Source organism: Oncorhynchus tshawytscha, linkage group LG16 (genome assembly GCF_018296145.1).
Source record: "Oncorhynchus tshawytscha isolate Ot180627B linkage group LG16, Otsh_v2.0, whole genome shotgun sequence".
Taxonomy (NCBI): domain Eukaryota; kingdom Metazoa; phylum Chordata; class Actinopteri; order Salmoniformes; family Salmonidae; genus Oncorhynchus; species Oncorhynchus tshawytscha.
The window spans coordinates 76,475,742-76,489,407 of record NC_056444.1 but is presented as its reverse complement, the minus strand read 5'-3'; the positions used below and the strand labels follow the sequence as shown (position 1 = coordinate 76,489,407).

The window sequence follows — 13,666 nt, the reverse complement described above, 5'->3', positions numbered from 1 at the left end:
GTGGCAGTCATTAGATTTCTTTAGCTGGTGATTGTCAAGAAAATAACTGTAGGTCTCACGGTAGTTGACCGTTAATTAACGTAAACATATTTAGCTTCTCCTTGCTTCCACGCAAAGCCTACAAGCTACTGATGCAGACCTTTGGAACATCTACATTTTTAAAAAGTCTAATACATCCATGTTATATAGCCTACACATCACGTTAAAGCCATTATTTATTTTAGACCGGTCTAAAGAAACATGATATGAAGAAAATGTAGTCTATTTCAGAAGAAAAGAATAGCATACTATGCGTTGTCCTTATGTTAGGCCCTGATCTGTCTATGGCTGTGGGCAACACTAGTTCATTTAGCAGACAAGATTTGCTTAGAATTCCATGGCATTATTTTCTATGTTATAGTATGAAGAATACAATTGAACATAGCTGAATAAAATAGAAAGGATATTTTCTCCAAACAAATTCTGAGTGCACACTAATCTGTGTTGAGCGGTTATTTATGTAACTTTAGTTGTGACACAAATGTTGGGCTTAATATTTAGATGTTTAATACTTTCTAAGGCTGCATAATGCAACTCTAATGATGATTTGAAAAAGTCGCATGAGCTCTGCTGTTTTTTGCACAGGCTGTACATACTTCATCAGTCTCTCATTCACAATTTGACAAGTATTTGATAATTCCTTGAATTTCCCAGCGGCATCCCCCTTGTGTGGCTGTAATGCCCCCTAACCCATGCCTTTTGTGGCCAGTGGCCATTGTGCCCTGGGCTAAATATAGTAATTATAATTCCCTTCTCCCAGCTGCATGCTCCAGAGCACCTCACTCAAATTGTATTTTTATCTTTTAAATTGTACCTTTATTAAACTAGGCAAGTCAGTTAAAAACTTCTTGACGCTACCAATCCCTGTAGCGGGATAATTTTTGTCTGCAACCGCTGAATAGCATAGCGCAACAGTCAAATAATATTACTAGAAAATATTCATATTCATGAAATCACAAGTGCAATATTTTGAAACACAGCTTAGCCTTTTGTTAATCACCCTGTCGTCTCAGATTTTGAAATTATGCTTTACAGCGAAAGCAATCCAAGCGTTTGTAAGTTTATCGATAGCCTAGCATAGCATTATGTACACTTAGCATCAGGAAGTTTGGTCACGAAAAGCAATCAAATTAACCGTTTACCTTTTGATCTTCGAATGTTTTCACTCACGAGACTCTCAGTTACACAGCAAATGTTCCATAAAGATTATTTTTATACCCAAAATACCAATGTTTGTTTGTCGTATGTTCAGAAATCCACAGGAAAGAGCGGTCATGACAACGCAGACGGAAATAATAATCTTCATAATGTCCACAGAATCATGGCAAACTTTTTTTTATAATCATTCGTCGGGTAGTTTTTAAAATATATATTCGATAATATATCAACCGAGTGTGTAGCTTTTTCCATAACAGCGGGAGGAACAATGGTGCGCAATTGAGTGAAGCGGCCATCTCACTCTGAGAGCCCCCACCTCTCCACTTACGCAATGTGATCCTTCACGCTCATTTTTCAAAATAAAAGCCTGAAACTATGTTGACACCTTAGGGAAGCCACAGAAAAAGGAATCTGGTTGATATCCCTTTAAATGGAGGACGGGCATAATAGTGCCCCCTAGCTTCAAGAGGTTATTCTTATTTTCAATGACGGCCTTGGAACAGTGGGTTAACTGCCTGTTCAGGGGCAGAACGGCAGATTTATACCTTGTCAGCTCGGGGGTTTGAACTTGCAACCTTCCTAATAGACCAACACTAGCCACTAGGCTACCCTGCCGCCCCAAATGTCTCTCCGTCACGTGATTGGGTCTTTCCTCACAGGCTACAAGTGAAGACGGACACATCAGGGACGCAACTGCACGCATCCCATTCCGAGGCGCATATTGGAACAACTGTCCACTAATACTTTTCGTGAGCCAACAAGAGGAGTAGGCCTAACGAACAGCAAAGCACTAGCCTATGTCAATCTACTATCCCCCAAAGTACAAAAGTCAACCTATTCTGTGCGAGAAATAAATATTCCAGATATGGTCTGGAACAGTTGTGGGATGTGATAGATCCCAAATCAATGCAACCACTTCCATCAAACAAACTTTTTTAAGCAATGAGGCTAACACAACAGACCAGAATGTTTTAGCTGGTACTCAGTGTAGGTTATCAGAGTATGTAACCTAGTGTTGATAAACTAATAGGCTATTTCTTCACATTGTAAGCGCAGCAATGCGCACATGGCAGTAAGTGTGAATGTTCCATTAGCGGGATAACTCCATTCTCAAAAGTGACCGCAAATGCCATTATGCATATAATGATTTTATTAGAAAGGTGCATTTTTATGGTGAAAATTCTTCCCCAAACTAGAAACTCACGCGCTGCGTATATACAGTGCCTTCCGAAAGTATTCGGCCCCCTTGAACTTTGCGACCTTTTGCCACATTTCAGGCTTCAAACATAAAGATATAAAACTGTATTTTTTTTGTGAAGAATCAACAAGTGGGACACAATCATGAAGTGGAACGACATTTATTGGATATTTCAAACTTTTTTAACAAATCAAAAACTGAAAAATTGGGCGTGCAAAATTATTCAGACCCTTTACTTTCAGTGCAGCAAATTCTCTCCAGAAGTTCAGTGAGGATCTCTGAATGATCCAATGTTGACCTAAATGACTAATGATGATAAATACAATCCACCTGTGTGTAATCAAGTCTCCGTATAAATGCACCTGCACTGTGATAGTCTCAGAGGTCCGTTAAAAGCGCAGAGAGCATCATGAAGAACAAGGAACACACCAGGCAGGTCCGAGATACTGTTGTGAAGAAGTTTAAAGCCGGATTTGGATACAAAAAGATTTCCTAAGCTTTAAACATCCCAAGGAGCACTGTGCAAGCGATAATATTGAAATGGAAGGAGTATCAGACCATTGCAAATCTACCAAGACCTGGCCGTCCCTCTAAACTTTCAGCTCATACAAGGAGAAGACTGATCAGAGACGCAGCCAAGAGGCCCATGATCACTCTGGATGAACTGCAGAGATCTACAGCTGAGGTGGGAGACTCTGTCCATAGGACAACAATCAGTCGTATATTGCACAAATCTGGCCTTTATGGAAGAGTGGCAAGAAGAAAGCCATTTCTTAAAGATATCCATAAAAAGTGTTGTTTAAAGTTTGCCACAAGCCACCTGGGAGACACACCAAACATGTGGAAGAAGGTGCTCTGGTCAGATGAAACCAAAATTTAACTTTTTGGCAACAATGCAAAATGTTATGTTTGGCGTAAAAGCAACACAGCTCATCACCCTGAACACACCATCCCCACTGTCAAACATGGTGGTGGCAGCATCATGGTTTGGGCCTGCTTTTCTTCAGCAGGGACAGGGAAGATGGTTAAAATTGATGGGAAGATGGATGGAGCCAAATACAGGACCATTCTGGAAGAAATACTTTCGCAAGGCACTGTATGCCAGTTAGGCTCTACACCTGTTGAAAAGCTAATTAATGTGCTTCATTTTGAGAAGTTATTTGGCCACTTTAGTTGTGATATTAAAACATATAGGCCTATGGGCTAGGCTACATGAGGTGTGATACTGACCTTATTAAAATATATAGGCCTATGGGCTAGGCTACATGAGGCGTGTGACTATGATTTGAAAAAGGCATGAGTTTCTTGCCTTACTGCACACAAGCTGGGCATCATTCAGTGATAGGCTAATAGTGTCACCCTTCAGACTATTCTTGATTTAACCGTGTCTTTACATATACTAAGTTATATATGTGAAATTTGTTTTGATTTAGAATGGACATTATCATGCACCTGTATCAAAACAGGGGTCGCAGAAAAACATGTCATGTAATCTAGGCACTTAAATAGCGAATGGAGGATGCTTTTCTCATGGTTCAATTTCATGCCAGCCAGGTAGGCTGCTTCTCTTTACAACAGGAGTATAATGTGCTTAATATTAGGAAAATTGAGAAATATATAATATATATTACACAGTAGGCCTAGCCTATAGAAAGCTGATGGCATCCTCTTTTTAATAGAGGCCATCACTCTGTTTTCGCACATAATTCCATAGCCTATAGAATGAGCTCATGGCCTCTCATGAAGTGTTTGATTAGATTTTCAGTTACATTTGCATTGATGTCAGAGTGATTCGAGGGACAATAGAGTACTGAGTACCAGGCAGTTAGAAAGTTTGGTAGGCTTCTAATGACCATCAGCAGCATGAAATCAAATGTATTGGTCACATACACATGTTTAGCGTCAGACCTTGGAGAAGCCTAATTACCGTGACTAAACGGTCACGTTGAATTTGACTGCCACCATGACTCGTGACCGCTGGTGTGGCGGTAATAAACTCACTGTAACAGCCCTGATCACTATAGGATAATAAAGTCTGGGGAGCAGCAAGATGTGATTATGTGTTGATTGCGTGTTGTCTGTAGGTCCAGACAGGGTGATTGATGTGATTGACGTGTCTCGCCAAGCTGACCTGAAGATGTGTCTAGGGGACTTTGTGGAGTACTACAACAGCCCCAACAGAGACCGAGTCCTCAATGTCATCAGCCTGGAGTTCTCTGAGACCAGGTACACTGCTTGTTCTTAGGTCACTTCGATCCACTCATTGGTTGGTATTGGTCTTTAGGGGTCTTCCGGTCCACTCATTGATTGGTATTGGTCTTTAGGGGTCATCCGGTCCACTCATTGGTTAGTAATTGCTCTCTAGGGGTCTCCTTGTCACCAGTACATCAGTTGGTTGATCAAAAGTTACATTTTGCCAGAGCCATACTGAGAGTGTAAGAAATGACTTGGCATAATTGTTTCTGCAGAAAATAATATTTTAATTACTGTTGTAAAATCTGGTGTTTTAAATATACAAAATGTCAATGTTCTGTACCAGGCTGTCCAATCTGGTGGAGACTCCAAAGATAGTGAGGAAGCTATCGTGGGTAGAGAACCTGTGGCCTGAGGAGTCAGTGTTTGAGCGGCCCAACGTCCAGAAGTACTGCCTCATGGGGGTCAAGGACAGCTACACAGACTTCCACATCGACTTCGGAGGCACCTCTGTCTGGTACCATGTACTACGGGTAAGAAGAGCGCCGTTATGGGACAATTGGGGGCCAGATTGTGAAAAGGGACAGTTGGCACTACGCAATCTTCCTGCTGTGCTGACATGCACAATTGGATAGTTATACACTGAGACTCTTACCTCCTTCACTAGCTTTAAGCACCAGCTGTCAGAGCAGCTCACAGATCACTGCACATAGCTCATCTGTAAATAGCCCATCCAATCTACCTCATCCCCATTCTGTTATATCTTGTTCCTTTGTACCCCATTATCTCAACTTGCACATCCTACCAGTCCAGTGTTTAATTGCTATATTTGAATTACTATGCCACCATGGCTTATTTATTGCCTTCCCTCTCTTATCCTACCTTATTTGCACATGCTGTGTATAGATTTTTCTACTGTATTATTGATTGTATGTTTGTTTATTCCATGCGTAACTCTGTGTTGTATGTGTCAAACTGCTTTGCTTTATCTTGGCCAGGTCGCAGTTGCAAATGAGAACTTGTTCTCAACGAGCCTACCTGGTTAAATAAAGGTGTTCTCAATGAGCCTACCTGGTTAAATAAAGGTGTTCTCAATGAGCCTACCTGGTTAAATAAAGGTGTTCTCAATGAGCCTACCTGGTTAAATAAAGGTGTTCTCAACGAGCCTACCTGGTTAAATAAAGGTGTTCTCAACGAGCCTACCTGGTTAAATAAAGGTGTTCTCAATGAGCCTACCTGGTTAAATAAAGGTGTTCTCAATGAGCCTACCTGGTTAAATAAAGGTGTTCTCAATGAGCCTACCTGGTTAAATAAAGGTGTTCTCAACGAGCCTACCTGGTTAAATAAAGGTGTTCTCAACGAGCCTACCTGGTTAAATAAAGGTGTTCTCAACGAGCCTACCTGGTTAAATAAAGGTGTTCTCAACGAGCCTACCTGGTTAAATAAAGGTGTTCTCAACGAGCCTACCTGGTTAAATAAAGGTGTTCTCAACGAGCCTACCTGGTTAAATAAAGGTGTTCTCAATGAGCCTACCTGGTTAAATAAAGGTGTTCTCAATGAGCCTACCTGGTTAAATAAAGGTGTTCTCAATGAGCCTACCTGGTTAAATAAAGGTGTTCTCAATGAGCCTACCTGGTTAAATAAAGGTGTTCTCAATGAGCCTACCTGGTTAAATAAAGGTGTTCTCAATGAGCCTACCTGGTTAAATAAAGGTGTTCTCAACGAGCCTACCTGGTTAAATAAAGGTGTTCTCAATGAGCCTACCTGGTTAAATAAAGGTGAAATAACAAATACAGAACATTAAAAATACCTGCTCTTTTCATGAGACTGACCAGGTGAAAGCCATGATCCCTTAATGATGGTACTTGTTAAATCCACTTCAATCAGTGTAGATGATGAAGGGGAGGAGACAGGTTAAAGAAGGCTTTTTAAGCCTTGAGGCAATTGAGACATGAATTGTGTATGTGTGCCATTCAGAGGATGAATGGGCAAGACAAAAACATTTAAGTGCCTTTTGAAAAGTTATGGTTAGTAGATGCCAGGCGTAGGACAGTTGCAGTGACCGTATTACCGGCAATCACGAGTCATGACCGCAGTCAAATTCCCCGTGACTGTTGGTCAAAATAATCCCAATCCAAAACTGTGAAAATGAAGGCCGCTGATTTGTAGCCTACCAAACCTGCTAATGGCCTGGGACTCTGCTCTCTATTGTTCCTCTAATCACTCTCTAAATTAGTGGTCCCCTACCGGTTGATCTCCAAGCCATTCCTAGTCGATCGCCAAACATTTCTGTGAAAAACCCAACAATAATGCCTTGTCTTCCTATTTGTTTGGAGCTGTTGACAGTAGATGCACTTGATTCTGCAGCCCTAGTGCCTGACTAGTAAAGGCCCACTGCACTACTTTTGTGAAAGTACCCACCCCCCAAAAAAAAAAACTATATATATATATATTTTTTTTTTCATTCTGATTTTTCTGAACCCTCAGCCACCCTACTTCTTAAGGCTATGCTAATGTTATTATTTGTGGCTTGCCTTTTTTAATATCAAGGAATATTTCACTTTTTCTGGTCATAGGAGTAACATGAGACTATTGGTTTTCTTATCTTCCTAGTTGTTGTATCTATATCTTTCTAAGTTTCTAACAGAGATGGGGTTGCAACTCAATATTAGGAAGGTGTTCCTAATGTTTGGCATACTCACTATATAGGTGTTGTGGTATATTTAACATTTTAAATGTATTTTATCCATTACTGCCTATATGTTGTTCATAATTGTACGTGCTGTGTCTGCCTGATGGATGAAAATGAGCTCTGCTGCTAACATGCTGGCCAGACAGGCTCTGTGCATGGGTCTGCATTAGAGGTCGACCGATTTAGGAATTTTCAACGCCGATACTGACTATTGGAGGACCAAAGAAAGCCGATGCCGATTTATAAAAATTTATTTTTCTTTTTTTAATGTATTTGTAATAATGACAATTACAACAATACTGAATGAACACTTTTATTTTAACTTCATATAATACATCAATAAAATCAATTTAGCCTCAAATAAATAATGAAACCTGTTCAATTTGGTTTAAATAATGCAAAAACAAAGTGTTGGAGAAGAAAGTAAAAGTGCAATATGTGCCATGTAAGAAAGCTAACGTTTAAGTTCCTTGCTCAGAACATGAGAACATATGATAACCGGTGGTTCCTTTTAACAGGAGTCTTCAATATTCCCAGGTAAGAAGTTTTAGGTTGTAGTTATTATAGGACAATTTCTCTCTATACGATTTGTATTTCATATACCTTTGACTATTGGATGTTCTTATAGGCACTTTAGTATTGCCAGTGTAACAGTATAGCTTCCGTCCCTCTCCTCGCCCCTACCTGGGCTCGAACCAGGAACACATCGACAACAGCCACCCTCGAAGCAGCGTTACCCATCGTTCCACAAAAGCCGGGGCCCTTGCAGAGCAAGGGGAACAACCACTCTAACTCTGAGTGAGAGACGTTTGAAACACTATTAGCGCGCACCCCGCTAACTAGCTAGCCATTTCACATCGGTTACACCAGCCTAATCTCGGGAGTTGATAGGCTTGAAGTCATAAACAGCTTGAAGCACAGCGACGGGCTGCTGGCAAAACGCACGAAGTGCTGTTTGAATGAATGCTTACGAGCCTGCTGGTGTCTACCATCGCTCAGTCAGACTGCTCTATCAAATCATAGACTTAATTATAACATAACACACAGAAATAGGAGCCTTTGGTCATTAATATGGTTGAATCCGGAAACCATCATCTCGAAAACAAGATGTTTATTTTTTTCAGTGAAATACAGAACCGTTCCGTATTTTATCCAACGGGTGGCATCCATCAGTCTGAATATTCCTGTTACATTGCACAGCCTTCAATGTTATGTCATAATAATTCTGGCAAATTAGGCAGCCCAAACTGTTGCATATACACTGACTCTGCGTGCAATGAACGCATGAGAAGTGACACAATTTCACCTGGTTAATATTGCCTGCTAACCTGGATATCTTTTAGCAAAATATGCAGGTTTGAAAATATATACTTCTGTGTTTTGATTTTAAGAAAGGCATTGATGTTCTTTTTCGCGAATACGCACCGCATCGATTATATGCAACGCAGGACACGCTAGATAAACTAGTAATATCATCAACCGTGTGTAGTTATAACTAGTGATTAAGATAAGTTTAATGCTAGCTAGCAACTTACCTTGGTATCTTACTGCATTCGCGTAACAGGCAGTCTCCTCATGGAGTGCAATGTAATCAGGTGGTTAGAGCGTTGGACTAGTTAACTGTAAGGTTGCAAGATTGAGCTGAGATTGAGCTGAGCTGACAAGGTAAAAATCTGTCATTCTGCCCCTGAAAGAGGCAGTTAACCCACCGTTCCTAGGCCGTCATTGAAACTAAGAATGTGTTCTTAACTGACTTGCCTAGTTAAATGTGTATAAAGAAAAAGAGAACTGTGTCCAAAAATACCGATTTCCGATTGTTATGAACTTGAAATCGGCCATTCCGATTAATCGGTCGACCTCTAGTCTGCATGTTGATTTTGTCAATCTGCACCAGACGTGTTAAAATACCAAAACCAACTGTTAACCAGCTATATTAATTTGGGGACAGGTCAAAACACATGGACATTTAGATGGCTTGTTGTTGCTAACACATTTGTCCTTGGAGATAAACATTGGGTTGTTATTTTACTTGGATTGCATATGGTAATTTTTTAGCTGGAACTTTGTAGAAGTTTTATCCATGTTGAGTCATACAAAATCATCTGTTCTCTACTCCGATAAAAAGGGGAAACCTAGTTCATTTTTAGTTTGTTTTCATTGATAAGTTCATCCTTCTTCTGTGGATTTTATATGGCAGTTGGCAACCTACTTTTAATGTGCATTACCGCCACCAACTGGAGTGTGGATCTTTCAATCACCACCGTGGGTATAAGTAGATGGAAGAGGCGGGACATCAAGCGTCTGAAATGGAACCAAGTTCTATGTTAGTGCCAGGCTATGCAGACTCAGGCTATGCAGACCCAGGCTATGCAGACTCAGACTATGCAGACCCAGGCTATGCAGACCCAGGCTATGCAGACCCAGGCTATGCAGACCCAGGCTATGCAGACCCAGGCTATGCAGACCCAGGCTATGCAGACCCAGGCTATGCAGACCCAGGCTATGCAGACCCAGGCTATGCAGACCCAGGCTATGCAGACTCAGGCTATGCAGACTCCCGCGAGCAGTTTGTTATTATTATATCAAATGTATGTGTACATTTTATATTGCAACTATCGCACACGCAACGTGGCCAGTCTGATCAGCATGCAAAGCTTACGTTCATGTGGAATAAAATGTTGATCAACTGAAAGGTTGATTTTAATAAGCACTGTTCGATAAATGTCTGTCTCTCTCTCAGGGTGAGAAGATCTTCTACCTGATCTCCCCCACGCCGGCCAACCTGGCCCTGTTTGAGCGCTGGAGCTCCTCGTCCAATCAGAACGAGATGTTTTTCGGGGACCAGGTGGACATGTGCTACAAGTGTTCCGTCAAACAAGGAAACACACTCTTCATCCCAACAGGTATTCGCCCTCGCTCTTCATCCCAACAGGTATTCAGTGTTTTCAGAAGTTTCTCAGGTCTAAATCAGTCCCTGATTAGAGGGCAATGATGAAAACACAGTGGAACTGGCTTTGAGTTCCAAAGTTGAGTTTGAGGGGTGTAGAGTACATCCATGTAGTGTACTATTAGGTACACCCATCTAGTACTGGGTTGGACCCCCCCCTTTGCCTCCAGAACAGCCTGAATTATTTGGGGAATGGATTTTACAAGCTGGGAACGTCCTACAGGGATGTTTGTCCATGCTAACGCAATGTCATCCATGGACTCATGCTGCTTACACCAAATCCTGACTCTGCCATCAGCATGACTCAACAGGAACCGGGGTTCGTCAGACCAGACAATGTTTTTCCACTTCTCAATTGTCCAGTGTTGGTGATTGTGTGGTCGTCTGCTGCAATAGCTCATCCATGACAAGGACCAACGAGTTGTGTGTTCCGAGATGCCGTTCTGCACACCACCGTTGTACTGTTTGTGGCCCGCCTGTTAGCTTGCTTGATTCTTGCCATTCTCCTTTAACATCTCATCAATAAGTTGTTTTTGTCCAAAGGACTTCCTCTGACTGGATGTTTTTTGTTTGTGGCACCATTCTTGAGAAACCCTAGACAATGTTGTGCGTGAAAAGCCCAGGAGGCCCGGCCGTTTCGGAGATCCTGACTCCGCCGTGCCTGGCACCGATAATCATGCGCTCAGTCGCTTAAGTCACTCATTTGACCCATTCTAACATTCAATCAAACAGTAACTTGGATGCCTGTCTGCCTGCTTTGTATAGCAAGCCATGGCCACGGGACTCATTCTGTAGGAGTGATCCATTTTTGTGAACGGGGTGGTCTACCCAATAAACTGTCCTTTGAGTGTATGTACAGGTGACAGTCCTGGTACCGGCCTGCTATTGTGTTTGACATGCAGTACATTTCCGGTGGAGTTTGTCAGAACTCAGTATATTATGTGCGAATAGTACATGCATAAATTAATAGTTTAACTGTATATGTGTGAGTTGTTCACATGTACCTGTGTGTGTGTCTCAGGATGGATCCACGCTGTGCTGACTCCTGTGGACTGTGTGGCCTTCGGAGGGAATTTCCTACACAGCCTCAACATTGACATGCAGCTCCGGTGAGTCCCTTCACCCCTGCCTCTACCTAAAACAGTCACTTCACCTACGGTACTCCGCTTTCCTCAACTGATCTTAGCAGCCTCTCTCTCCACATCAAAACTAGAATGCCATTTGGAAAAATGCTCAAGCAATACATGGCGGCAGGTAGCCTAGCGGTTAGAGCGTTGAGCCAGTAACTTGTCGGTTTGAATCCTGAGCCGACGTGGCTCTGACGTGCCCTTGTTGCTCCTATAATTCACTCTGGATAAGAGCGTCTGCTAAATGACTCAAATGTACATTTATATTACCATTGTACCAGAATAGAATGTATAGTATGTATTCCTACTATACATTCTATTATAAACTGGGTGGTTCCAGCCCTAAATGCTGATTGGCTGACAGCCGTGGTATTTCAGACTGTGTACCACAGGTATGACAAAACATTTATTTTTACTGCTCGAATTACTCCGCGTTGGGTCGTGTGTAAGAACAGCCCTTAGTCGTGGTATATTGGCCATATTCCACATACCCCTTGGGCCTTATTGCTTAAATACCAAATGTCTAATACCATTCTCTCTGTGTTCTCTTCCAATCAGAGCATATGAAATAGAGAAGAGGTTGAGTACAGCAGACCTGTTCAGGTTTCCAAACTTTGAGACAGTGTGTTGGTATGTTGGCAAGCACCTGCTAGATACATTCAGAGGTGAGGTGCTTCATCATAAATCATTGTTTTTTTCCCACCTCTGCTGAACTGCATTTTTATTTGGGCAATGTTTGTCAGGAACCTTATAACTTCTATACTGGTCTACTTTACAGGTCTGCGAGAGAACCGCAGACACCCTGCTTCCTACCTGGTCCACGGAGCCAAGGCCCTCAACAATGCTTTCCGCATGTGGACACGCAAAGAGGTGAGTCTTTATTGTAGGCCCCCTTATGAATGCATTAATTAAGCCTTTATAGCAGCTACATAAGACATAATAACACCTGTCATAGGCAGTCATAAACATTATGAACAATGGCATGAAGGTGTCATGAAGCTAGTTATATTGGGCGCAGTAGTCTTTGTTTTGTGATGTTTTTGTGCTCTGGCCAGTCGCTGACTGACCACGAGGTGGAGATTCCAGAGACCATCGAGACTCAGCGGCTAGTGAAGGACCTGGCCAAGGAGATACGACTGGTTGAGGTAGGCAGGGGGAAATATTTCATAGAGTACACTGACCGAGCCAAGCTACTGGGTTGGCCTGGTTGTTCGTCCACCATAGAAAATATCTGAGCCAGTGTAGTTCAGGTCGCACCTATAGTGTGAGGTACTATCAAATTTCAGTCTGGCTTACTGAGACTACTCCGTCTTCTCCTGTCTGTCACCACAGGACATCTTCCAGCAAGGCCGTCCTGCGGCTCCTTTCACCTCTACACAGGGCTTCCCCATCCCCCTCCCCAAAGCCTCCCCTCTAGCTGTCTCCCAGAGTCCAAGCCGCCCCCCAGGGAGGAAGAGAGGCCCCAAACCCAAGGATATGTCCCCTAGCCCTAAGAAGAAGGGTCAAAAGGGCGTAATGAAAGAGGCAGGCGAGTTGGACCTCCTGGAGATCCACACCAAACACACACTGAAGAAATTCCAATGTGGAAACAAGAAAAACAAGAAGGTATGACTGATTGTTCAACAGACCTTTTGACCTCAACATTTCCCCCTCTGGGACAAATAAGGTTGAAAGTCTAAATGTACTTTGGCTCTCAGCCTCACATTGTTAATGTGTATTATAGTGAAATGCTAACAAGATTGTGCCATTCCTCTCCTTCTCCAGTTAGAGCTGCCTCAGGAGTTTGCAGGGAAAATGAGCAAGAGCAAACTGAAACTGGTGCTGACCAACGGCAAAATACAGGGGTAAGACTGGGAGGTCAGGAGACTCTTCAGTATCTTCACGCCAAATCTTCATCTCTCTTTTTTTTTCTGTCTGTCTGCCTGCCTCTGTCGGCCGGCCTGCGCCTCTCTCTCGCTCTCTCTCTGTGTGTGTGGCTATCTGCCTGCCATCCTCTCGGTCTGCCTGCCATCCTCTCGGTCTGCCTGCCATCCTCTCGGTCTGCCTGCCATCCTCTCGGTCTGCCTGCCATCCTCTCGGTCTGCCTGCCATCCTCTCGGCCTGCCTGCCATCCTCTCGGTCGGCCTGCCTGCCATCCTCTCGGTCGGCCTGCCTGCCATCCTCTCGGTCTGCCTGCCTGCCATCCTCTCGGTCTGCCTGCCTGCCATCCTCTCGGTCTGCCTGCCTGCCATCCTCTCGGTCTGCCTGCCTGCCATCCTCTCGGTCTGCCTGCCTGCCATCCTCTCGGTCTGCCTGCCTGCCATCCTCTCGGT

At 43.0% G+C, this 13,666-nt stretch overlaps 1 protein-coding gene across 2 annotated transcripts in view; it reads left to right on the top strand.

The window, feature by feature from the left end:
- LOC112216368 (histone lysine demethylase PHF8) overlaps nt 1-13,666 on the top strand; it is a 28,993-nt gene that overhangs the window by 5,160 nt on the left and 10,167 nt on the right. For both annotated transcript variants that reach the window (XM_024376319.2, XM_024376318.2), the window contains exons 6-14: nt 4,480-4,621; nt 4,935-5,121; nt 10,021-10,183; nt 11,249-11,336; nt 11,913-12,019; nt 12,133-12,224; nt 12,410-12,499; nt 12,687-12,959; nt 13,119-13,198. In XM_024376319.2, the coding sequence (XP_024232087.2) occupies nt 4,480-4,621; nt 4,935-5,121; nt 10,021-10,183; nt 11,249-11,336; nt 11,913-12,019; nt 12,133-12,224; nt 12,410-12,499; nt 12,687-12,959; nt 13,119-13,198 (1,222 nt within the window). The remainder of the gene's footprint in view (nt 1-4,479; nt 4,622-4,934; nt 5,122-10,020; nt 10,184-11,248; nt 11,337-11,912; nt 12,020-12,132; nt 12,225-12,409; nt 12,500-12,686; nt 12,960-13,118; nt 13,199-13,666) is intronic.